Source organism: Chelonia mydas, chromosome 7 (genome assembly GCF_015237465.2).
Source record: "Chelonia mydas isolate rCheMyd1 chromosome 7, rCheMyd1.pri.v2, whole genome shotgun sequence".
Lineage (NCBI taxonomy): Eukaryota > Metazoa > Chordata > Testudines > Cheloniidae > Chelonia > Chelonia mydas.
In genome coordinates this window covers 61,375,973-61,402,893 of record NC_057853.1, presented here as the reverse complement: position 1 = coordinate 61,402,893, position 26,921 = coordinate 61,375,973, and the positions used below count along the sequence as shown (strand labels likewise).

At 39.5% G+C, this 26,921-nt stretch overlaps 1 protein-coding gene across 4 annotated transcripts in view; it reads right to left on the bottom strand.

Moving 5' to 3' along the window:
- Positions 1-26,683, bottom strand: part of SAMD8 (sterile alpha motif domain containing 8) — a 35,365-nt gene extending 8,682 nt beyond the window's left edge. The window contains exons 1-5 of one of the 4 annotated variants that reach the window (XM_027829744.3): positions 26,549-26,683; positions 9,843-10,432; positions 4,004-4,099; positions 2,344-2,461; positions 1,326-1,476 (exon numbers count right to left, since the gene is read on the bottom strand). In XM_027829744.3, the coding sequence (XP_027685545.1) occupies positions 1,326-1,476; positions 2,344-2,461; positions 4,004-4,099; positions 9,843-10,417 (940 nt within the window). In that variant the 5' untranslated portion in view covers positions 10,418-10,432; positions 26,549-26,683. Of the gene's footprint in view, positions 1-1,325; positions 1,477-2,343; positions 2,462-4,003; positions 4,100-9,842; positions 10,433-14,877; positions 14,995-17,260; positions 17,397-26,548 lie in introns of those variants that run through there. The other 3 variants (XM_007067522.4, XM_043552390.1, XM_027829743.3) reach the window with 3 other exon arrangements.
- Positions 26,684-26,921: the final 238 nt, after the last annotated feature.

The following is a 26,921-nucleotide window of genomic DNA, read 5'->3' as shown; positions in this document are numbered from 1 at the left end:
AAAAGAGAGTGAGAAATATCACTGAAAGGGGTCCTACAGCATAAGGCAGAGTCATATAGCTAGATGTACAGTGTACTCTTTCAAAACAGTGCATTAAGAAAATGCCAAGAGATACTGGTCCACAGTTGGAGGGTTGCTATTCATACACCCTTTGTAATAGAACAGAATCATGGCCATGTACCTGCCAGGCTGTTTCTCAATATGCCCTTATTCACCTCTGGCTCTGAAGTTGCTCTCCACTGCCTTTCCGCTCAATCTGTGTGTCTTAGCAGCACAATAAATTTAACTAGAATCCCAATCACTGAGAGAATGCCACTGCTTTAGAGATCAGGATTCTAGTCAATTCCAATCTACTGTTGGTGCACACAGAGCAGAGATGCAAGAAAAGACAGTGCAGAAAGAGGGTGAAACACAAAAAGGGAGTGGGGATCAGATAAGGATAACGCAATGTGAAGAAGACTTCTAAAATAAAATTGAGAAGTGAGGAAAGTACTAGAGAAAGGGAAAATATGAGCATGGGTACGGACAGTTGAAGAATGGAAGATCACTGCTGTACAAGAAAGTAACTTGAACAGCAAACTCACATCTCTGTTTAGTTCATTTAAGACCATCTTAAATTAAGACGATTTTAAAAACATGGCAGTGACAATGTAGTTGAAACTGATATGGCACTTCCATTTTCCACCCTCAATCTTCATTTGTTAAAATCTTTTTAGAAAATTGCCTTTTGGCCTGAGGTTACCAAAACCCCACTGAATTGCTTCTGAGCCCGAAGGTGCTCAGAAAATCCATTTCATCAGCTCCCATATGGAATGTATGTCCTAGAACTGCTCAGGCTCCACCCATAAGCACTTTTAAAAGGAGGGCAGGAAGCCTGGTAAGAAGTCTGTTTGGGGACCTTGAAAAGCAGCTAGGTGCATTCTGAAAAGCGCTTACCCTTCACTTTCCAGTTATTACAGGTCAGATCCTTCATTAATTATCTCACTGCAGGTTTTTTTTCATTTATAGCACCCAAAATGTGCTAGGCACTTTAAATGCTTGAGTGACTGTATGCAAATCTTATCAAGCACATTCCATGCTAATCTTTCAGGACACCTAGATTCTACAGTGATTGGTCAAAATACTCAGGGACTTAGTTCTTTTTAAGTAACTTCCATCTCCAGCTCAACACTAATAATGACAGCTTTCAGTCATAAAAGGAGGAGATGTTGAGAACAGAAGAAATAAAAATAGGGAGGGAGTATGCCTCGTGCACCCTTAATTACAGTCACTGTCACGTCTCCATAATACTTGCACGTGTCTGGACACTGGTGTTGTGTACTTACATTCAGTGACAAAGAAGTTCAGCATAGTCAGGACAACAGTATGGCCACTGAACATGTAGTCTCCACATGTATGTACTCCAGTGAGGGTCATTCCAAAACCACTCCATATTGCAAATGCTCGCTGAAGTTTTGCCCACACGTTGCCATACAACTAAAATTAAAACAGCAACATTAATATTTAAAAGCCATTGCTAAGAATAGTTTTTACTATAGTCCAAACATATCTAAGAGAAACTCAGTTGCTGCCTAGCACTATGTATATTTAATTCACACTCACATTCCCAGTTTCCATTTTTAACTTTTACTGCAAATACAGATCATCAGAACAGCCCATGGATTCTATTTTGGCATAACTGGGATCTGTAACTATAATTATAGAGGTATACAAAGTACCTCTGATAAGTACTTTCTCTAAATTCTGTGGTTCATTTAATCCATAGCTATAAATGATTCACATAATGGAGCTTCCACACATTCTCTTGAGGATTTAATCCACAGCCTAGTGAGTCAGTCAAAAAGATTTTCCTGCTATTCAGCCTAAACATTTTTCATAAGTTCATCCCTTTATTTCTAGCTATAGTCTTATGCCCTACACAAGCCTTCTCTCTCCGTAGTGTTTCCATCCTTCAAATACTTGGCAGCTGTGTCTCATTTTAGCAGGCTAGATTAGGTATAAATATTTAATTTTCAGTCATTCCTCATAAATCATCCCGTTCAGTCACTCATATGTGTTCCTCTGATTAATCCTCTCTTGTTTACATAGAGTACTACCCTGAAAGCCCCAAAACGAATGCAATATTTTAGCTGCTAACAAAAACGTTATATAAGTAACTACCAACTTCATGATCCTTGATGTGATGCCTTTGCACATGAGAGTGTCGGTATTTAACAAGCAGAAGTTTGCAGCTAACTACATATATGCGTATAATAGGACTATCCCTATCACAATAATTTTCATCTGAATGAGACGGTTAAACCAAAATCAGCAGAAAACAAACATTTAAGAATATTCCTTTACCTTTCCGGAACACTGCAGATGCTGGCCTGGCACAGAGAGTGAGGTAACAAACATTGTAAAGCAACGCAACAAGAACACTGTCCCCATTAAGCTACACAGTCTGCGTAAGAGTATAGACCTGGGGAAACAAAAAGGGATGAAAGAGTTGTGCAAAAGTATTTGAATTCTTGTACATTTGGTTATGAAAATTAAAGAGAATTATGAGAGATTTACAGCATTCTTCTCTAACTTATCCCCATGGCATGATTTTTAATGGGACAGGGATTTCTTGAACTACAACAATTTAGTTTAACACCGTATTAAGTTTTATTTCTACTTTTATCTTTCTTTCAAATAGCAAGGCTGTTTTATGTACTGGCAACTTAATGAAATACTGACGTTTTTGAATGAAATTGTGTGTCATAGTGAAAGTCTGACTGACAAAGGTATTCAGATCACTGCATACAGGGGTTCAGAAGCCAACATGTCTCTGAATACAGTATTCACATTCACAATTTGTCCATAATAAAGTGACAAAAGTCAAGTCTCAGGAATGCCAGCCCTCATTTCACAAGCATATAAAAAAACCCCATGATTCTTCATCCATGTCTGCTGTGCTCTTGGGGTTTTCCCCTCAGACTGAGGGGACATACTCTATCTCCTATTCAGTGAAGGGACAATGCGTATGTTGTATACAAGCGTGCTTAGAACAACAAATTTATCTCCTTTGGAACTACAATCTTAAATGAGGTCCTACACAGGTCCTTCAGCCACAAGCTGTCCAGTTAACTCTTTAGTGTTGAGATGAAATGTTTCAAAGCACTAACACAAAATGCAGCAATACTAAAATTAGTTTGACCCTCCCAAATTTACGATCATTTAATATTGATCTATTTAAGACGGGCAAGTCAATGATTCCTTTGTCCTGCTCATGATCCAAAAAGGAGCAAAGGTGGTTTCTGTCTGCCTTGGTTAGTGGTTAATGTTATGCTTCTCTAGAAGAGAATAAAAGTCAACTCAAATTGTCAAGTCTGACCCAACTACAAAGATATTGTTTATTCTAAGTGTAAGGTGTGTAAAACTATTTTTCTTGGTTCTCTCATTAGAACTAAGTTGCTATTAGCTAGTCATTCAGAAAAGTAGTTTAGAAGCTTCTAAAGGAAGCCCTGCAAGAGGACACACTGGAATCCCTGGACTAAAGAGACTACAACGGTTGGAAGAAATGTTCGCACTTCCCCCAAGGGTGGAGCTAGTCATGTCCGACACATGTCGATCATCTCCCAGTCTGGGGACATATACACCCAGTTCCTATAAACAGGCTGGTCATTTAGAAATGGTGGACATTCAGAGAGTGGGGTGGGGAAGAGATATAAAAGATTGGTTTTCATGGGATCCCAGTTCAACCAACATTGCAAAACAAAGTGGCAACAACCGGCTCGTAGCACAAAATAGTGGTATCCTCAAGGAACAAATAAAGGAAACAAAGGAATTCTTTATGGAAGGTGGAAGGAAGAATTGTACCTTGGCCTCATCGTGCCACCTTAATGATGTAAATAACAATCGTGTTTACAGGTAAGTCTTGGCTATAGTTATTATGATGGACTCCAGTCACATTCAATCTTTATTAGGTTGCCAACAGATGTTTCTGAATTAAGAGTTCTTTTAATTGAAAGTACTATACCTGTGTCTGTGAAGGAGGAGAACCAGGAGCCAAATATAGCAGAGAATCACACCACACACTTCAGTCATGGCAAAGGCCCAAGGTATCCTAGGAACACTAAAGCAGAAGGAAAAAGTTAACCTACATAACAGAAGGTAACTTGTGTCTGTGTGTGTGTGTGTGTGTGAGAGTTAGTTAAATTAGGCACCTGAATGAATGACCTAATTTTCAAAAGGCATTGAGCATGTGAAGCTCCCAACTTAGGTACACGAAAGCTGCAGGTGCTCAGCATTTTTTGAAAATGAAGCCATTTATTTAGGTGACAAAATAAAGATTTAGATGCCTACTAGTGTACAAGGACCTTCACAGGGAGAAAATATCAGGGACTAAAGAGCTCTTTAACCTAGCAGAGAAAGGTGCAACAAGAACTGATCACTGGAAATTCAAGGCAGAAATTCAAATGAGAAATTCAGCCCAAATGTAGAATAGTGAGGCTGACTAACCACGGAAAGAAAATACCAATGTAAGTGGTAAATTCTCCATTTTTTAAAATCTTCAAATCAAGACTGGATACCTTTCTGGACGATATGCTTTAGGTCAAACAAGTTATTGGACTCAGTGCAGGCATTATTGGGTAAAGTTCTATAGCATATAGGAGGTCAGATTAAATAATCTAATGGTTCCTTCCGCTCTTAAATATATGAATCTACAGGCACCCAAGTTTGAAAGTTTTGGCCATAGTGTCTTTGGTACTAGTGTCTTGTATGGCATTCCTCTGAAACCGGTAAAAACTAACGCTTAAGACTTCCACAGCACAAAGAACTTTATTTTGACAGACTTAGTAATGCCTTAGGCTCTAGTTCATTTATTTACTCCCCTCCCAACCCTTTTAAAAATGTTTTAGAGGACATTTAAAATGAAATTGATCAAAGGCCAAAACCTATTGTAAAACTCAATGTTTTACATGGATTTCCTACCAGAATTTCTTTACTGATCTTAAGGTTTTAGTAGTTTCTTTATAATGAATTTCCAAAACAATATCACTCTCATCTTGACACATTAACTTCCATGATGTATCACTTATATTGTAACTGCAATAAAAACCTAGTCAGCACAAAGTTCTTAAAACACTTCCATTTCAACTTAGTGTTTAAAGCATAATAAATCTCTTCAATGCAGGAGGACAGGACCATCAAGCTCATTCTGTGATAAAGGCTAAATTAAATTTGTAATTAGGGTTCATATGCCAGAACTGTAAGTTTAGGACTAAGTACACTAACCATGAGGAAAAAAATACCCATGCTACTTTTCTCTCAGAACTATGTCTGCTGTAATTTATAAAAGAGGACCTTGTACTGCTTATTGTGCACTCTACTATATTTAAGCACATTGTCAGCTTTTTATTCAATACGTGCTACAAGGTCTCCACTGCTTTCTTTATAACTCCTTTTCCTTCCTCACTTCATACCACTCATTTTCTTTTTTAAAAAGAACCATGCTAATACTGTCGTGCATTTCTACCTGCAGCATCATCAGGGTATTTCCGCTTTCGTCCTGACAGACCTTTTGGTATTTTCCTGACAGACCTTTTGGTATTTCCCCACACTGTTTTCTGCCTCATCCTTCCCTTCCCCATAATACCCACCCAATCTCCTATTTCTCCTGTTATTTATCTGCTTGATCTCTCCTACAACCTCCATATACTCAACCCATGAGCACCCTTTGTGTTCCTCACTCCTTGCAACCCCTTTGTTTTCTAAAGAGAGGATCAGCAGTGCCTGGGGCAATAATTCCCCAGCTTCCTCCTCTCCTAAGAAAGGATGCAGCAGCTTTACAGAGAGGAGTCATTCATTTGGACTGCCAATATAAATACATCCTGGGTATGCATCCGATGAAGTGAGCTGTAGCTCACGAAAGCTTATGCTCAAATAAATTGGTTAGTCTCTAAGGTGCCACAAGTACTCCTTTTAGTTTTGCAAATACAGACTAACACGGCTGCTACTCTAAAACCTGACATCCTGGGTATGTGTGACTAGGTTTTCAAGCTCTGACTTGAGTAACAAAAGATCTTCATTGATGGTAATGGGAGTACTCAATGCCATATAATATACAAGGATCACAGTCCTTTGCTGTAGTATTGTGCTGGAAAATGGGGAGCGTAGAACAGTTTGCATAGTTGGTAAACACCTACCACAATCCCATATATATCTCCACAGCAAAATACCCTGGGTGCTAAACAGAGCCATGTAGATGTTCAGGCTCAGGCTCTGAAGGCAGGGAAAGGGGTGGGTTTCTGAGCCTGAGCCCAAAACATCTACACAGCTATTCTTAGTACTGTAATGCGAACCCAGACTCTAAGATGCACTGCCATGTTGATAGGGTTTTGTTTCGGGGTATTTTGGGAGAGGGAGGGCGGTCATGTAGACATACCCCAAGAGTACTGATTAGAGAATCAGTTAAAAAAGAATTTTTTTTTTTTGAAAGCTAACGGTAAGCTATGGCTGGCTGCAGAGTAAAACCTCTCCAAGAAAGGCCACTCAAACCTATTCAGTTCCTGTCCTCTTGGTGCCTCATCTGCTGTGTATATATCAATGAACGGCTGAGAAGCTACAAAGCATTTTTTTAAATTAGATTTCAACTACAGAATGATTGTGTATGAACCTCTTTAGCCTTGTTTGTCGAAGTTCCCTTCCCAGAAAGCGGGTACTGCCAGTAATTTGCATTTAGCAATATCATCAGAACAGAAATCGCTATAGATTTCAGCTGAAGCTGTTTTTTCCGTCACATGTCCCCTTTGCTACACAAAAGGTAAAAAAGCAATTACTCAGACACTGACTCTGTTGTAATCCTATGACAATGCTTTGGTTGTTTTGGCTAACATTCTCCACCGTAGCCCCTCCCAACACTGTGATTACAGCGCTTCTGTCCTGGGAACAGACTCTCCCACGCAGTCTTGTCCGGATTGTCATTCTCCCTTCTTCTGTCACTCCCTTTGATCCTCACTTGCTGAGTAACGTCTAAACTAATGTTAGGCTGTGCGGCCTTCATTCACATGGATCAGTCCGATTGCCTTGGAGGAGACTACCTGTGAAGTAGAGACTACTTTCGTGAATAAAGGCTGCAGGACTGAGCCCCTCCTGATAGAGGTCAGGTCTTATTTCTGTGCACTTTATAAGAAGTCCGTAGTATAGCGCGTGTGTGAATTACTTGGAATGGAGCATTTATTCCACATTAAACTCACATGGCTGAGCAGAAACTAAGTAGCTCTAGCAGTTGCTCTCTCCGGATTTAAAGGAAACATTTACAGCATGGACGTCATTCCCCTATATTTAAGGCTGTGAGTTTGACATGGAAGTCACGGATCCTGTGACTTTCATTGACTTTTGCAGTTTCTACTGTCCAGCACCAGCGAAGGTCCTGGGCCACATGCCCCCAGCACCAGCAAGGGTCCTGGGCTGCACCACCCCCCTCCCCGCCCCAAGCATCCGGGCCGCCCTCCCGCAGCACCTGCGGGCCCCCAGGCAACCTCCCTTCCTACCCTCCAGTTTTATTCACTAGTATTTTTCGGAAAAATCATGGACAGGTCACAGGCTGTGAATTTTTGTGTACTGTCCCTGACCTGTCTGACTTTTACTAAAAATACCTGTGACTAAAACATAGCCTTACTTATAATTAATGGCTCTCTCACTAGCACTCAGTCCACCAAGTAGTACAAGTAAGTAAGTATAACAAACCCCTCTATGCATCTACTCCAGACATTCAGCCTGGGATGTTGGGGCCAGTAGGAGTATTGAGAGAAATAAAACTAATAAATAAGGCTTTTCTAAAAGCTTCCTATACTATTCAAAACAAGTGGGACTTTATGGTAGTACTCATGTTTAGGAAATGTGTGGGCTGTTTATCAACAGCCTTTAACCACAGCCATTTACCAGATGCAGAATCAGAATACACAGATACATCCAGGCAGAAAGCAATTCTCTCTCTTGACTAAAGGTGGAAAATGTATGACAGCTGATTGCTACAGTATGTTAATGGAACTCCAGTTAGTGATTTCTACATCAGCAAACCTGACATTCCTCATTATATCTGGCTGAGCAGTCAGCCACAAACAAAATAATTTCCAGTGTAAACAATCTCTTTGAAACCTCCCTCAGCTCCTTTCAAATTCCCAGCCTAATTGTATTATTATACTTCATTATTTATGGAGTACCCCAGTTTCTACCTAGTGATAAAAGGGAGTAAAAACCATTTTGTTTAAACTGGTATAGGACAAAGGAAGCTGGAGAAATAAATTGTACATTAGCAACACAGTTTAAGCACTTTAGCTATCACAACTCTGTATTTGGTCTTTAGTGATAGCAGATGAAGAGACAGTTAGCGTCCTCCACATTTGCAACTTGTAAGTCTTCAGTCTCCAGTTTGAATTACAAACTTTATCCAGTTCAAAGGGTGACTGAAAATAAAAGATTATTATTTGGTTACAATAAAGCTTTTCCCAATACAGTTGCGTGGTTTGGCAGGAAGCAGTTCAGTTTCTTCATACCCAGAAAGAAAAGTGAGCTCTTATTATCAAATACAAATAAACTGAATCTGGTATTAGCACTTAGATCGCTTTATTTCTCCAGCATGCCAGTTCATCAGTTGTCAAGGACTGTCACATCATTTTTCAGCATGCGATACACATTGCATAGCTACTTCAAAGATTATCACAAAGTGACAGAAGATTGCATAGGAGAAAATGTTTTAAAAGGCAACATTTGCCATTTACTTTAGTGCACCAAAGTGGCTGTAATCTTATTCAAGTGCTGCATGCCTCAAAGAAAGATTCAAAGAGCAAATCCTGCAATTCTGAAAAAGGAGTTGCACATATACTGAATAATATCAGCTTGTTATCTGTGTACCTAGAACACTGGTAATGTTTGGCCCAGCTTATTTAAAGAGATTTAAAAAAACAAAAACAAAAAAAAACCATCACAAAGGCTTGTCAGTCCATCCCACAATCCATATCACTGTGTTCCAGTAACACCCACAATATGCTGATACTGTTCGAACACAAAGGAATATACAATTCCTACCTCAAAGCACTTACAGTCTAAAATACAATCTCTTCTACAACCCCAGTTCAGTGCCTTGCTTCTTCTATGTACTCTTGCTCTGCTCCCAACACTGCAACACCAATTTGTCATCAAATGCAATTTATTTACAGTCCTGTTTGGTGAAGCACCAGCACAAACTACATTAAACTTTACAGCTAGTACACGGAATGGAAGAAAGGGCATCACAGCAGGAAAAAGCAACACAATAAGTCACCTGAAAGTGAAGCATCCCAAAGGGAACAGACTTTTAAAACATGACCAAAGCAGTACTCAGGTGGAAGGAGATCTTATACCTCAGGTTAATGGAAGTGCTATCTGCTATATGATAAATTACAACAACTAGTGTCACTTATGAGATTTCAATGAACATGTGAGAAGGGAGTTATGATTCTTTAAAATCAATTTACTTGGAGTGTGGGAGGAAGGGACAGTCAAGTCAGGTAGTGTACACATCTTTTAAGTAACCATTTAGCTAAGGAAGTAGAACTAATCACAGCAGTTTTCCTTTAAAATCCAATTGTATAGTAGTAACAGCAGCCCTTTAAGTCAACTGCTCAATTTCTTTCTTCACAAAAGCCTTTTAAAATTATATTTTTTTAATCTCGAGAATTGGAGCACATTACAATCTAGACTGTGGGCGAATACATACAGAAGTGTTAGATATTGAAAGATTATTATGAAAAATATTGAAATTCAAAATATCTATAAAGGTATAAGAATTTTGTGATTTAACACCATCATTCTGTTTCTGAACAAGTACTTACCTGTCTAGAAATATGTCTGGTAGCGGTGGATATGTCTGCATGTCAGGTACGCGCTCATGTACTATGACCATGACAAATGACGTAAAGCCAAACACTATGAAAACATATATACAACTTAAGACTGTTTTCCAGTATTCAGGGTCCAGTCTTCGCATAGGATGTTTGTTTTTCCCATTTGTGTATTGATACTGATCAGCATTCAGGTCAGTAACTGGTCCACAGTCCCGTGGTATTTCACCATTACAAAACCAATCCGTACCTTGAAGGGAGCCAACAGAAGGAGACATTGTGCCAATGGGACTATCGCTGTTGTAACCCAATTCTTCTAAAACCTCAATATGCTGTTTCTGCAATTTGCGTATCGACAACATTAGTCTTTTGATATCCCCCAGGACTCTGATTTCCAAAGGAGGGGATCGCAAATCATATTCGGTCAGTGTCAATAATGTAATACCATCCAGTCTGTGTCTATTGCACAAAACGTCCACATAGTCGCAGAAGCCTTCTTCCTTTAGCCATTTGGCTACATTCTTAGTAGTCCAACGTCGGATGCAAAGCTGGTTGTTGCTTGCCATTCTCTTACACTCTACCTGCCAATAAAATACATTAATTATATAATGCAGAGAGATAAGGCTCAAATGTCCAAAAAATATTCCTGAAGAATTAATTTACATTAATTACACACATTAACCACACTGTGTACTCATAATTACTTGAATAAGAAAAGATTTTATTAAAATTATTTCCCCTCAGTATTAGGATGTAGATCCACTACTAAATGAACAGTAAACTTATTTAGAATTACTTGATAATATTCACTGATCCAACTTACTATTATGGATTCTTAAGGATTTTTTAGATTCATTTCCTGAATCCTTGAGGTATTTTGTAGAATTCAAGCTATTCAAAAAAAGTTAACTAAAATCACAAACAGAATAGATTGTACTGAGCTACTGCTAACCAGAACATAATTATTCTTTAACCACATTCCTTTATCCATTCTGTTTTCTAAAGCATAATTTAGTTCTTACATAAATGTATCAGTATATTTGGTTTGTTTTCCAATGACAAAAACTTTTCTGTTTAGATACAGATTTCATCTCCGCACGCTTCCGCAGTGTGCAATTTGCAAGCCAGGTAAAAATATAGGCAGACGGCATGCAAACTTGCCTATGCAACTTTACCATTGATTCTTCAGTCCTGACCTATAATACACTGCTATTTCAGTCCTGATCTCTCTCCTTAAGACAGTGCTATATCTAGTCATGTTCTGCTTGTGGTGTATAGAAATAGAAAATAGGATGAGTTTTAATTTATGCCCTTTTCAGAGTTGATCATAGATATCCTAAAATATATTCTACTGTTAACCCACTGCACTATCTAAGCTACTTATCTTTTTCATTGTCGGCTACCTACTCCCTAAAACTCAGAGTTCCCCAATGCCTGACAGCACTGATCGAGACCCACTCCAGCTCAGTTTCCCCACAGAGATTCCAGATCACTCCTATTTCCACAAGATTGTTCTTGATATTTACTCCTCTCCCTTAAACCTGATTGAAATAGCAGTCTCATTTGAACATTTTATGGAACAGGAATGGGTATTTTTCTGTGTCAGCAACACAACATCCTGTTCAGAAAACTCTATTTTCTGTCCAGCTATGAATTGTCATTTCCAAGAAGAAACCCACAACCATTGGAGCCTCCTGTTGCAACATAAGGAAAGCTTCTGTATCAACATATTTCACTGTTTCATGACAAGATATGTACTTAATTATATACTATATAGGGCATAAGAGCAACGAGAAGGCTAAATGCCTCATGCTAACGTTCTGCACGTTCAGAGTGTAAGCATATTTTAATTTATCCATTTCAACTACAGTAACATCAAAGTGACAGATGCAGCAATGTAAAACAATTTGAAGTAACAATCATTTAACCTGTATTTTGCTATGAAACAAGCGTTACATCTAGCTCCAAAAGAATCCAAATCCTCTTTTAAAAAAAATAATGCAGTACTAGCATTAATGATATTACATAAAAGAAAATAAGATTTATGCTGTTGGGAAAATTTCCAGTATTCCCAGACAGCTTTTTGGACTGTGGAATATTACTCCAAGGAAGAGGTAGATGGTCCCAATACTTCCACTTTAACTTTTTCAAATTTAAACTTATTTGAGTAAAGATATTTACAAAGGTCATTGTAAAAAGGAGTCATTCCAGTTGCTGACAGCTCCCTCACTGCCTCTGTTCAGTATAAAGAAGTTGTAATATTTTCCATTCCAAATAACCTCACTTTTTCTATTCAATACACAACTACTAGCAGCAGGCTGCACGATGCGGATCACTAATTCCAAATGAACTGTTACAGGATTTTTTGTTTTGTACCAAAGCATCTTGCATTAACACCTACAAATTAGTTTTCTGTCAGTCAGTAACCTGTGCTTCTGATTTTTCCTACTCAGAAATAGAGAGGCAATACAAGGGGGAAAAAAAAAAAAAAAAAAAAAAAAAAAAAGGACTGAAGTAGCTGCTTCCAACCTCTCTTGTAATGGATACTGTACACTGCGCCAAAGGCTTAGACTCACCAAGAATTCACTCGAAAATCCACTGATTTTCCTTATCACAAAAGCAATTCCTCAGGATGAACTCAGAAAATTTTGTAGAATCCCAGAGAACTCAGTTAACAATTTTTATCAAGAATTATAACACTACACAGTAACACTTCTCCCTCTGACATTGCAGGGCAAATATCACCCCTCAAACTCCATGTAATAAAAGAGTGATTTAATAATGCTGAGCAAGCACATACCAATACATCAAAAGTCAGTACTGGCAGGGTTGTACTTGGGAAAGGTCTACATCTAAAGTACGATGCAACTGATAGGAGCTACTTACTAATTTCAAATGCATAGGAGGAGGAGGGAAAACTGAGGTAGGGAATAGGTAGATTTAAAAAACTATAAGAGTAACAAACCCTTGTGATGATGTGGAATAATCCCCCCAAGCTTTTAGCCAGTTTCAACAGTTGCAAGTTAATTTTGGTTCAGTTATCTTGCCCAGTTTGTTTGAACTAAAAAGGCTCCTTCCCCCCTTTTTATTTATTAATCATATAAAGCCATTTTAACGTACACAATAAAAAGAATTCTGCTAATGTAATATAACCTACTGTGTATTAAACAAATGTTAATGAATTCCACTAGTTCAATTCATTAAGTAATTCACTGAAAGTTAATAAGCTGATTGCAAGTTAAAAAGCAGGAAAACAACCTCTTCCAGTCTATGAATAAAAATTAGGTGCAAGAGAATGAGCTCTACTAGTTCTAAAGTCTTGAAAGAATGGCAACCAGAAAAAATCTGTTCAATTCACTAGCTACACATAATACTTCACCTGTATAACACGAATGCAAATCGTGTTTTGATAAACTCTCTTATATGTCTGCAACTAGCTTCTTAGTTGCTTATGGGCTACAGAGGCCTTCCATTGAGTCAGATTGTCAATAGTCACTCTGCCCTTTTGCATGCCACTTCCCCCTTTCCTCCCAATTATTCAATTAAGGACACGTACAACTGTTGAACCGTGACAAACGCTTAAGGTCTATGTGCAAAAAACAAAACAAAAACTGAATCTATTGAGTGTTACCATTCTGTGAAAATACACAAAAAGAACAAGGAGTACTTGTGGCATCTTAGAGACTAACAAATTTATTTGGACATATGCTTTCATGGGCTAAACCCGCTTCATCAGATGCATGCAGTGCATAATACACACACACACACACAGCAAGCGAGAGAGAGAACATGAAAAAATGAGGGTTGCCATACCAACTCTAAAGAGAGATATCAATTAAGGTGGGCTATTATCAGCAGGAGAAAAAAAAAACTTTTGTAGTAATAATCAGGATGGCCCATTTCAAACAGTTGACAAGAAGGTGTGAGTAACAGTAGGGGGAAAATTAGCATGGGAAAATAGTTTTTAGTTTGTGTAATGACTCATCCACTCCTAGTCTTTATTCAAGCCTAATTTAATGGTGTCCAGTTTGCAAATTCCAGTTCTGCAGTTTCTTGTTGGAATCTGTTTTTGAAGTTTTTTTGTTGGAGAACTGCGACTTTTAAGTCTGAAATTAAGTGTCCACATATCTATTCAAGGGACACCATCATAGGACCTAATCACATCAGCCACACCATCAGGGGTTCGTTCACCTGCACATCTACCAATGTGATATATGCCATCATGTGCCAGCAATGCCTCTCTGCCATGTACCTTGGCCAAACCAGACAGTCTCTACACAAAAGAATAAATGGATACAAATCAGACGTCAAGAATTATAACATTCAAAAACCAGTCGGAGAACACTTCAGCCTCCCTGGACACTCAATTTCAGACCTAAAAGTCACAATTCTCCAACAAAAAAACTTTTAAAACAGATTCCAACAAGAAACTGCAGAATTGGAATTTGCAAACTGGACATCATTACATTAGGCTCGAATAAAGACTGGGAGTGGATGAGTCATTACACAAACTAAAAACTATTTCCCCATGCTAATTTTTCCCCCTACTGTTACTCACACTTTCTTGTCAACAGTTTGAAATGGGCCATCCTGATTATTACTACAAAAGTTTTTTTTTTCTCCTGCTGATAACAGCCCACCTTAATTGATTTCTTTAGAGTTGGTATGGCAACCCTCATTTTTTCCATGTTCTCTGTGTATATCTTCCTACTGTATTATCCACTGCATGCATCTGATGAAGTGGGTTTAGCCCATGAAAGATTATGCCCAAATAAATGTTAGTCTAAGGTGCCACAAGTACTCCTTGTTCTTTTTGCTGATACAGACTAACACAGCTACCGCTCTGAAACCTGAAAATACACAGTTCTCTTTCACTCCAATACTTTGACCCCACAAACCACAAATATCCATGACTCTCTTAAAAAGCAAAAAGTTTGAATGAAACAGACCATAACCAGCTTTGTTAAGCATAAATTATTTTGCTAAATAAGTGCATATTTAAATCTACGAAATTACAGTATCTTACCATTGATTATCCAAAGTTAGTAACATGACAGAAGCTCTGTGCTTTTGGAATTACCAGCAGTCAGCCATGAAAACAGACCTGGGCTCCTAACTTCCCAAATGTAAGCATTCGTAGGACTTCATAACTCTCAAACTAAGGGTTCTGTGGAAAGGTGAACAATAAAATCACTGGTGCCAGCTAACGAGCAGAATGGGTATTAGACTATCAAAGACTGTTGCTGAATGGAGCAGCATGGGCATTACTGTTTTAAATGCTGCTTGCATCCATTTTTTCCATCCCTCAGTTCAAAAGATAAACAACTATGTTTGGTTTCCCCCTTTTGACACTTAGGTCTGAGTAGGCTGATAGGTAAACACCTTTAGACAGCAACAGAAGTAATGGTGTCTAAGCCATGAATACACAATATGGAACAATAGGAATGTGAACTAACCCTCATTGCAATAGGAAGTCTACCTTCATACACCAGTTAGTAGTACCACGCTTGAAGCATGGAGAGCTGGTTACATAGTACTGCCTTTATTTGAGGACTTTTTTCCAACATGCTCTGCATCTAACTTGCAACAGAAGTTGCTATTACAAGCTTTTCTTTAACAGAATAGTACTGTGAAGTTCTCAGACTACATAAAGCTCTCATTATAATGCAGGATTTTCGTCTTTGAAGAATGTTCATTAATGCATTGAGCTGACCCTGACTTTGCCTTCAAAATGTCACCACATACAGTATATTGCAAAATCCAAACTTACTGTGCTTGCACAGTCAATAGCTGATTTTAAGTTTTTCAAGCAATGTGTGTCATTGTATGTATGAGCATGATCAAGAATATGGTGGTGGATACAAACTGGAAAGGGGAAGAAAAATGTTTACCTGAAGCAAACACTCTTACACATAACCATATTGTAAGTTACACTCTTATTTTCTTCACAAAGCCTTGCTTTTATACAGTTATTACAAAAATGCTGATCTGACAGCCAGTGGCATGGTCAGCAACACTGAGTCTTAGGTTATGCTACGCAAGCAGTATTTTATGAAGAAAAGCTAGGCAATCTTGTATCTAATATAGAAGCCCACCCGGTGACCTAGATTTTCAACTGTAAAGGAGAAATTGCCTTTCTTGCACTACTCTTCGAATAGTTGCAGTAATGAAAATAAATTAGTGTTCTCAATAGATTTTACTTTTTAAACGACATGGTGTTTTATATAACATTTATACTGCTAATTCTAAAGTTCAATAATGTTTAAAGAAAGCCTCTTTAGTTTGTAATGTCTGCACATAAAATGGACAAAATATTAAAAAATTACTCAAAGCTATGCAAGTTGGCTTTGCAACCAGCAGAAAGTGATTATGTTTTGCAGTGAGCTGAACAGCACACTAACTGCTACTTTATTCTTACACATTGTTAAATCACCTGGGCTACCAGTGGTCATTTGAACACTGGTTAATAGGCTAGCGGTCGAGCATTTCAAACACGAAAACACTTTTCATTCACAGTTATAACTTGAGGCACAAGCGGTGACAAAGAACTTTGAAACCAACTGACTGAGTACCCTACTTCCCATGACAGAGAGTGTAACAAACATGTTTGAATTTTATTGTACCATTCTGTTAATGTTTGTACAACACTTAGAAATCTGAAGCACTATGCAAGTGCCAAGTATTTATTTTCTTATTTCAAAAAATGACATTACATAGCAAACAGAGGAAAAAAAAGCAGTTACAGAAAGGTAGCTAACTGCTGTTCTTTGAAATGTGTTGCACATGTCCATTCCACTGTAGGTGTTTGAGTGCCTCATGCACAATTGTTGGAGATTTTTCCCTCAGCAGTACTGTTGGGACAGCATGGGCACTCTCTGGTGACACAGCACGCAGCTATAAAGGGTCACACTACCCCAAACCACCTCAGTTCCTTCCTACTGGGACGGGGAAGGAGGGCAGGCAAGCTAACAGAATGGGGAGGTATAATTTCCCTTTACAAAAGCCATGCTGGCTCTTCCTCAACAAATCGTGTTCATCTATGTGTCTGACAATTCTATTCTTTATTATAGTTCCAACCAATTTGCCTGGTACTGAAGTTAGGCTTACCAGCCTGTAATTGCCAGAATCACCTCTGGAGCCTTTTTAAAAAATTGGTGTCATTTTAGCTATCCGCCAATCATCTGGTACAGAAGGAGATTTAAATGACGTTTAAATAACCCAGTTGTTAGTTCCAGAATTTCATATGCGAGTTCCTTCAGAACTCTTGGGTGAATACCATCTAGTCCTGGTGATCTACTGTTTAATTTATCAATTTGTTCCAAAACCTCCTCTATTGACACCTCAATCTGGGACAGTTCCTCAGATTTGTCACCTAAAAAGAATGGTTCAGGTGTGGGAATCTCACTCTCATTCTCTGCAGTGAAGACGGATGCAAAGAACTCATTTAGCTTCTTCACAATCGTCTTATCTTCCTTGAGTGCTCCTGTAGACCTCAATCATCCAATGACCCCAATGACTATTTATAGCAGGCTTCCTTCTTCTGATGTACTTTTAAAAAAAAAATGTACTGTTAGTTTTTGAGTCTTCGTCTAGTTGCTCTTCATAATCTTTTTGGCCTGCCTGACTTGCCAGAGTTATGCTTTCTATTTTCCTCAGCAGGATTTAACTTCCAATTTTTAAAGGACTGGACACGTGCAATCACTTGAAGAACCGATTTGCTGCTTTAATTTTGAAAAATGTGCCAATTTTTACAATATTCAACAAAATACACTTATATCAAAGTGGCAGTTTGTGTTTACATCTTCCCTCTTCTACTGTGATCAAAATAAGAGAAACAGGAAGAAGGAATCAGCTTCCCCTGTTAAATTTGTTACCTATAGAAGAGAGTACCAAAAATGAAAGGCTTCGGAGGTTATTTTTCCAATTTTTGTCATTTAAAATCTGATTTCTCTAGTTCAGTAAGCAGCTGCGAGCTTTCCGCAATTTAAGTATTTACTTATTATCAGGGTGGATAAAAATAAATGATTTTAAAAAAATTAAATTTAAATTGGATTTTTTTGATAAAAAGCTCTTTGAGGAAAACACCCATCTAAAGATAGTTTTAATTAAGATACATTATAGCTCAAAGATATCACATCAGGGTATAGGATTATAAATTCTAATTCTATAGTATGAGACAATATATTCATGTAATGTTAAAGAAAAGTTTTGTAAAAGAGTTCCAATAGTTAATGGATTAGGAACCCAATCTTATGGGATTCCAGGGGCTTCTGTATAGATTATTTAGGTTAATCTTTCTATCTAACCAATGGGACCCAGTGCTCAGAGTAGAAGATACCATCAGAGATGCTTAGTTTTGCAGTTCTCAAACTGTGGATTTCTCTCTCCAGAGATAACATGATTGTTAACAGCAAAAATGTTTTTGTAAATAAATAAAATATTTACAGGTGAGAAACAACAGACCTCAACCCTATTGTCCCTCTGCAAATTTGTGTACACAGAGTCAATCCCTTACCTCTCTCTAAAAGTGCTAATTGTTAATCTGAGTCTTGATGGGTGGAGCAATGTCGAGGATCCTGTTGTATGTGCTTGTGTGACAGCAGAAGAAGGGAATGTCTTCCTTACAGAAACAATTGATACAACAGGAAATGCACACACAGCAGAATACTTACAAGTAGCAGCAGTAAAAGCTATAATAAACTGTGAAAAAAATTCAAATGTCTAGTCGCAGCTTGGTCAGACAATGCTGCAAATGTATTCAAGGTGAGAAGAAATGATTTAGAAGAGAGTCCCAAGCTAACATACGGTTGCAGTGCTCATTTGATGCTCCTCCTAGCCAAAGCCCTCAGTGCTCCAGAAATAAAGGCTAATGTTGAAATTACAAAAGACTTCTGCACCAACCACTTTGCAGCAGCTGCTTTGAAAAAAGTTGGAGGAATCAAGCTAACTCTCCCACAAGGCGCGCGATGGAACTCAGTAGTGGACTGTTTTGAGCACTTTATTAAGAACTGGCCTAATTTAATGGCAGTTTGTGAACAGAATCATGAAAAAAAATAGATGGCACTGTCACAGCCAAAGTTCTCAACATTGGGCTTAAGAGAAATGTTGAACACACGTAGCCTTGAACAAAAGGCAGGGAAATAGTGGTTTTATTGCTGACGCTGTTAAAATTTGGAAGGAACTGAGTGAGATCTTAAAAAGAGAAATATGCAATGACAGAGTTAAATTACAAGCATTAAAAAAAACAAACAGGTCAAACTATCTCCCCCTCATTTTCTTGCAAATATTCTCAATACTTGGTACCAGGGTCAAACCTTAACTACTGAAGAAGAGGAGTTGGCTATGACATGGACATCCAGCAATCATCCCTCCATAATGCCAACTATAATAAACTTCAGAACCAAGGGTGAGCCATTCAAGAAATATGTTTGCTGATGACGTTTTAAAGACAGTCACACCAGTGAACTGGTGGAAGTCATTAAGCACTTGAATTCAGAGACTGTTGCAGTGATAATCTCATTTTAACAGCAGTAGCTTCTTCTTTCGGTATAGAAAGAATTCATTCCAAATTGATAAATCCTTTGGGACCTGAAAAAGCAGGAAAGCTTGTTTTTCTTTTCCAGATTATGAACAAACAGGAAAAAGAAGGTGAAGACGACTGAGTTAGTTGCAGAACCCAACATTTTAAGTTTCTCATGTTACCTGGCTGACAGTCGATTTAATTTTTTTGTTTTTTTAAATTTCATTTAACTATTTTAGTTAAAAAAAAATAACCTGATTTTAAAAAACTTGAATGTTTCACTACATTCAAAAGTTAATATGCTTGTTTTGTTATAATATTATATGTTCGCTGTTGGAGAAAAAAATCCAGAATACATAACATTGTTGTTTTAGTTAAATAAAACAATTTAAAATGTCTGTCTGGTGATGTTCTCCTCTTAATACAACATGGCAAGAAAATCCTCCCAATATTAATGATTAATCTGTTGAACTGGAGATAGTTCACCTCCCAATGACTTCATAAATATCTGCTTCAGTTACCTTTGGTAAATGAAATAATCAAACAATCATTCATTTTCTGATATAGCTGTAAAACTAATCTGAAAAGTTTTCAAAATAAATCACTTTAAAAATGTATGGTGTGTACCTTCTAAAAATGAAACCTACATCTGTGTCTGAGTTGTGAAGAATATGTATTAAGGTTGTAACAACCAATAAGAAGGCACTTTTATGTAGAAATCATGATTAAATCGAGTCTTCCTGACTAGTGATTTAAATCAAATCCATCCTGCTTATTATACTTATTAAAATAAAAAAGAGAAGACAGACTTACAAGAAGTGTATCCCATGTCCACAGTATTACTAAACACTTACATTGCGTAAGTGCCCAGAGACTTGGGAATCTTTCACTGGGTGCTGTACACCACAAACACACGCGCGCGCACGCACGCACACAAACCCACACACCTGAAGCTTTAAAATTATACTAGAAGGATTAGAAATATTAGGCTTCCATATTTGTTTTATTATATTAACCACTGAAAGGCTATCAAGAACAACAGGTTTACGGAATCTTCCCCACATGTAGGTACAAAATAAAGTATCCTTTAAGTTCCATATCCTACTAGTTTATCAAGTTTCCCGTGAGCGTCTTTCCATTCTAGATAAAATAACTTTGGCCCCAATCTTGCCAGCTGATCTGTATGGACAGACTTCTGTATGCTTGCAGAGCTATGTTAACATCAGTTGGGCTCTAAGGGATGCAAGGGCCCACCTAAACAGATCAATTTGAAAGTTTTCACCTTTTCTAAACTAAAAAAATCATTTCTAGCAGAGCATCATCATCATGTCAACTGTTTGGTACTAAGAATGTAAAAAAACCTAAATCAGTACTCAAGAGTAAGACTATTTGCATTTATAATATGCCTGGTCTTCAAAGCCCTTTATCAGTTGTGGCCCCAATCTTGAAAAGGTTTACATATCCGAGTCCCACCGACATCCATTGAACTACTCAAGAGCATAAAGTCAAGCATGTGTGTAAATCTTTGCAGAACTGGGGCCTAATGATCAATCTTAATACCCTCATGAGATGAGCAGGTCTACCGTCAACAAAAACATCAGCATTAACCACCACCAACAGTATGCCCTCTAATAAAAACGTTCACACGTCACATTTTTAAAATAAAGAACATGGTGGCCCAACCACCTGATAAGTTTATCACTTATTTCACAATTTTGCTCATACTGCAATGAAACAAAATGGGAAAAGGCAGAGTAACCTTCAATATGAGAAAGCCACAGGAAGCTTCATTCCTTGTTAAAAGAAACAAAAACAAAACAAAAAAAAAACCTAAGAACTTGATCTTGCAAAGTGATCCGGGGGACTGTATAGGAATAGGGTCTGCCTATGCACATCACTTTGTTGGACTGGGACCTAAATTAGGAGCTACAATTAAATATGGAAAAGCTATATTTAAATAAGTGTCATGATTGTGACACAGAAGGACTTGCTGCTCTTAAGTCAAACCCCACAAAATGACCCAACAATTTATATTAAGGATCATCAGTATTAACCGACTCCTCACTTCCACTGGTTTGTGTCAAATCCCCAGAAAAATAAAAACGATTGACGTTACCGTTTATGGATACTGATAACTATAGTTAGTTCCCAGAGAGAATACAAAGACTCCAAGCTAATTAAACATGGAGAACAGTTTATTTTTTAAAACTGCCTATTCTATACTGAGCAAAATGAAGCAATTCCTTTGGAGTTGTTCCCTGTTAGTAGGAAGATATATACTGACAGGTTTCAGAGTAACAGCCGTGTTAGTCTGTATTCGTAAAAAGAAAAGGAGTACTTGTGGCACCTTAGAGACTAACCAGTTTATTTGAGCATGAGCTTTCGTGAGCTACAGCTCACTTCATCGGACGCATAGCATCCGATGAAGTGAGCTGTAGCTCACGAAAGCTCATGCTCAAATAAACTGGTTAGTCTCTAAGGTGCCACAAGTACTCCTTTTCTTTTTAAGATATATACTGACTACCATAACTACTTGAGTAACCAAAGTGCAGATTTTTAGGACTCAGTTATAACTGTACTTATTCCTGTAAATGTAACTTTGGTGCTTCGCTGGGGCTAATTATTTTGTTATGTATCATGGTTATCCGGTGCAGAAGGTGCCATCTTTCAGAGAAGTAGAACAGAGATCCTAACAACTTATGGCTATGGCTAAGATTGTGTCATGGATATTTTTAGTAAAAGTCATGGACAGGTCACAGGCAATAAAGAAAAATTCATGGAAGCCCTGCGTGGCCAGTTGGGAACTCCAGGGCCCTCACCACCCATGGGTACTTGGACCCCCCGGTCCTCTCCACCCAGGCTGGGAGTTGCTGGGGTCCCCCTGCCACCACTGGTGGCTGCAGGGAGCTGTTGGGTATCCCCATCCCCGCAGCTCCCAGCCACCACAGAAGGCAGCGGGACACTGCAACTCCCAGCTGCTGCAGGCTGAAGTCACGGAGGTCTTTGAAAGTCATGGATGCCGTGACTTCCATGACCTCCGTGACAAAACTGTAGCCTTACTTATGCCAAAGATCACATGACACTTTTTGCAAGAACAGATGTGATTAGACTCAACATGTGGAAAAAATTCTAGCTATAGTATTCACATTTTTGTCTATTTAATTCTCCTCTGAAGTTCAAGTATTCTTCACTTCCTACCCCCAAAATGTTGTGTCATGGAAAATGTGTGCTACCCCAGATTGTGTGGCATTATCATAGTAGATGAAAGTCCAAGGACCCTGATGCTCCACTAGCTAATCAAAGTACTGGCTTACAGCATCCCTTGACTTCAGTGGGGCTCCATGCAAGTGCATGGGGTTCAATCGTGCAGTCCTTAGTGCAGGGTCATGGCCTACATACGTAAAAGAATTTCAGGATCAGATTAAGATTTATGAATTTCACATAGTACTGTCAATAATAATTATGAATTGAGAAAGAACTGTACATGAAGGAACTCTGATATGAATGTCGGCATGCAAAGAAAAAGACACTGGTCTGTATCAAATAAGAAAGTTTGTCACACCCAAATGCAAAGGATCCTTTAAAAGTCTGAAAAAAAGGTAAATTGAACTGAGTGCATATAAAGGAAAGAACTTGGTTAGAAGCCCAGGCAAATGTAATATTCATCCATTCATTCTGCCAGGACCTAAATGGACAGGTCTAAAGGATTATATATGCTTATGAGGACAAATAAAAGATCTACCTGTAACTTATGGACAAACAGGATCAGCAGCGTTTACATCTGGTTTCTGAACAGGTTTTAAGAAGTTGTCTGAAAGTCAGAAGACCATTCACTATATATTCAGGCTCTACATAAGAAAATGGAAGTTTACGTTTTTCAGTTTAATATCCTATGCTTTTTAAAAGATAACACACACAGAATTCCATCATGTAGAACTACAGTGAGCCATAACAACAAGGAGTCCTTGTGGCACCTTAGAGACTAACAAATGTATTTGGGCATAAGCTTCCGTGGGCTAAAACCCACTTCATCAGATGCATGGAGTGGAACATACAGTAGGGAGGGATAAATACACAGCATATGAAAAGATAGCACTGACCCCCCACTTAGTAAGGCAACTCCTAAGGAGCCAATTCAATTAAGGTGGAAGTGGGCTATTCTCAACAGTTGACAAGAAGGGGTGGAAATCACTTTTGTAGTGCTAATGAGGCCAATGTAAACAAGGTGGCCCATTTCAAACAGTTGACAAGAAGGTGTGAATATCAGCAGGGCAAAAATTAGTTTTTGTAGTGTTTTGTTTTGAAGTGCTCTCCGACTGGTTTTGGAATGTTATAATTCCTGATGTCAGATGTGTGTCCATTTATTCTTTTGCGTAGAGACTGGCTGGTTTGGCCAATGTATATGGCAGAGGGGCATTGCTGCCACATGATGGCTTATATCACATTGGTAGAGGTGCAGGTGAATGAGCCCCTGATGGTGAGGCTCATGTGGTTAGGTCCTATCATGGTACCCCTTGAATAGATATATGGGCACAGTTGGCACCAGGGTTGGCACAGTGAGCCATGTGGGGATTATCAAAAGGGTTGGGACCTTTAGATTCAGAGCACAGACTCTAGTACTTGAGCTCATGGAGTTATGGGTACCAGGAACAGGCCGTTATCCTCCATGTGGACCAGCCTCTATAGGGTAATGAGACTTTGCCAGGGTGCTTCACAGCTATTTGCTAAACCGCAGAAGAAATTTTGAGACTCTGGAATCTTGGGTTGAATTCCAGGTTCTGGAAGGGAGTGTGCTCTAGTTACATAACCATGAATCCTCCTTCCCCGGCCCCACCTTCTGTTTCTATTCTGTCTTTTCACCCTGGCACCTACCTCCAGATCATATCCCCAGTTCCTGTCCCCTTCCCTCCACTTCCTGCCTCCATTTCTCCTCTGCTCCTATTCCCCCCTTCCTCCTCCTGGGTCCTGCCTCTGTCCCCTCTCATCTTTTGTTCCCCTCTCCAGCTCTGTATGCTCTTCTCCCTGCTTTGCTCCTGCCCCCAGTACTCCCCTTCCTACCTCCTTTCCATGTTCTTCTCCTTGAGTCCGTCTGCTTCCTCCTCTACATTTCTGGGAACTGGGGGGTGGGGGTGGGGGAGAGTTGTATTAATGAGAGCACAGGAGGCTCCTTATTCTCAGTTCTTGTGCTTGGCAGTACAGCAGGCCCTGGCTACTGTGAGAAGCAAGGCTAGGAAAAGCTCTGCTCAGCCCTTGCCACCCTGGGGTGGAGCATGGCTGACACACTGTGGGGTAGTGCATGTGCCATCCAGCAGCACAAAGGAGCTCTGTGGGGATGGAGTACACTCAGTGCAGATGGAATCGTCCGAGAATTTAGCTGACAGCTTTAAATAAATCTGAGTATGAGCGAAGTGCTATTTTTCTGAAGTTTATCAGCAAGTGTCATGCAGAAAACCCTAAGAAAGTGACTTAACGTAACTATTTGTAAAACCATAAAACAGGGAGATGAAACACATTAATGCTCCCTCTCCCCATTGCCTTTTCTTCCATTTGTTTACAAAGCTGGGGAGGGAGGGAGAAAAAGCTACTTTTAAAATATGATTTCAAGAGTCAGTAGATTAAGATGCTTGTACATTATTTCAGAGGAAATCCAAATCCTCCATTTAATTACCAAACCACAACAGCACAGGCAGCATTAGTGCAAGCTTCTCCACAGTGCCTTGCTATTCAAACATGACCTTCACGTGGAAGTACCAACCTGTTACAATTTTTGAACTTTCTCCTAAGTATGTGAAATGGAACCCCAATTGCTATCAACTGCCATAGAGTTTTGAGCAAAAACTGGAACACCACATTGTCACAATAATTATTCATGCTCATGCAAACAGTGACATCCTTATGTTACCAAAGTTATGCTTTATTTTCTTTAGAAATAATTTGATATAAAGAAGTCTGGTGACAGAATAAAATCAAGTTAGGTCAGTTCTCCTTGTAGACTATAAGAGTCCTACTAATCAGAGCATCTTAACTGTCAAACATTAGCATACGTTTGACTGCATGTATGTAGAACGTAGACGAGTTTATTAAAGATTTTGCCACTGCTGGAAAATTTTGATACGTACCACAGGAAAGATTTTTCCTCCTTACCTTGGTTAATATAAAAAAAAATTGCACAAAATAATTTAAAATAAAATGAACATGACAAGTCACCAAAACCTAGCAACATGTAAAGCTAAGACTGCCATAGCAACCTTCCCCTTGTACACAAAGCAACATAAGTTGCAAATAACTTGTGCAACTAATGTGCAATTTCCTAGAGAGAAAATAAAAATAAAAATAAAAAACTTTTTTAACAAGTTCGCGTCAAGACTTCAGTGTTACACCAATGAACAAACTGGCTGCAATTAGTATGCAATGAAGTTCTGACCTTGAAACCAAATTTTGTGTATCTATAGCATCTCCTGGACCTTATTCACAATAGAGCAATTATCCAGGTTGATCTGCATGCAAAGGCAGCAACAAAAAGTGCAACAGACTGACAAACCTCAACACAATTTTAGAGCGTATCCTAAAATAGCCACATTCCAAAACACAGGTTTTATATAAAACTATTGTGCCATTTTTAATAAATATACAATATATAGCCATACATGGTAAACAGAGAAATAACTTTTTGGGGTTTTTTAAATTTTGTAATTATTTTCCAAGCGTCTTGTTCCCAGGGTCACCGTATTGAGCAATGAGAACTATAATATTACATCACCAAGCCTATATCATCGCTCCGCTGCAGAGCGGGGAAGTACCAGATGTTAAACTGATACGCGACAATCTCAGCCAGAGCAGCACCCAGCCAGCGAACAGTGACCACATCGCTCCCAGAGGCGGGGCTCACACGGAGACTAAGGGGCCAAGCGCTGAGCGGCTGGCGGGGAACGTGGCTCGTACATGACATTAGTCAACACAGAGACGCCTCCCCCGCCCCCAGCACAGAGCGCTTCTGAGCAGCGGGCATCCACCATACACCGGGCAGGAGATGGAGGCGAGAGATCAGCCCCCCAGGGATGGGGTAACCGATTCGGGAAAGGGGTCTGATACTCCCCTCCCCACCGCCCCAGAGCAAAGCCCCCTCCCCAGCCCGTTCCTCCCGCAGCGGAGCGCCCCCTGCGGCCCCGGGCCTTACCTCCCCGCGGGACCGAGCGCGCTACCCGGCGTTGGAGGGGAGTCCGCTCCCGGGCGGCTGGTTGCCCCATTACACGGGCGGAAGGGCCGCCAGCGAAGACCAGGCAGCCCCGCCCCCAGCCCGAGCGGAAGGGGCGGGACCTAGCGAGAGGGGCGGTGCTGGGGCTCCGACAGGTTCCTGTGAGAGGCAGGGCGCAGCGACGGTTTCCGCCCTATCAGCAGCGCCGGGGGCGGGGCCGTGCTGGCCGTTGGCCCTGCGTGGAGGGGGCTGTGCCGGGAAGCACACCGCAAGCGGAGGGGGCGGGACCGGAGGGGGGAGCTGGCCCATTGCCGCGCCCCCCATTGCTCATTACCCCGCAGAGGCTCGTGGGCAG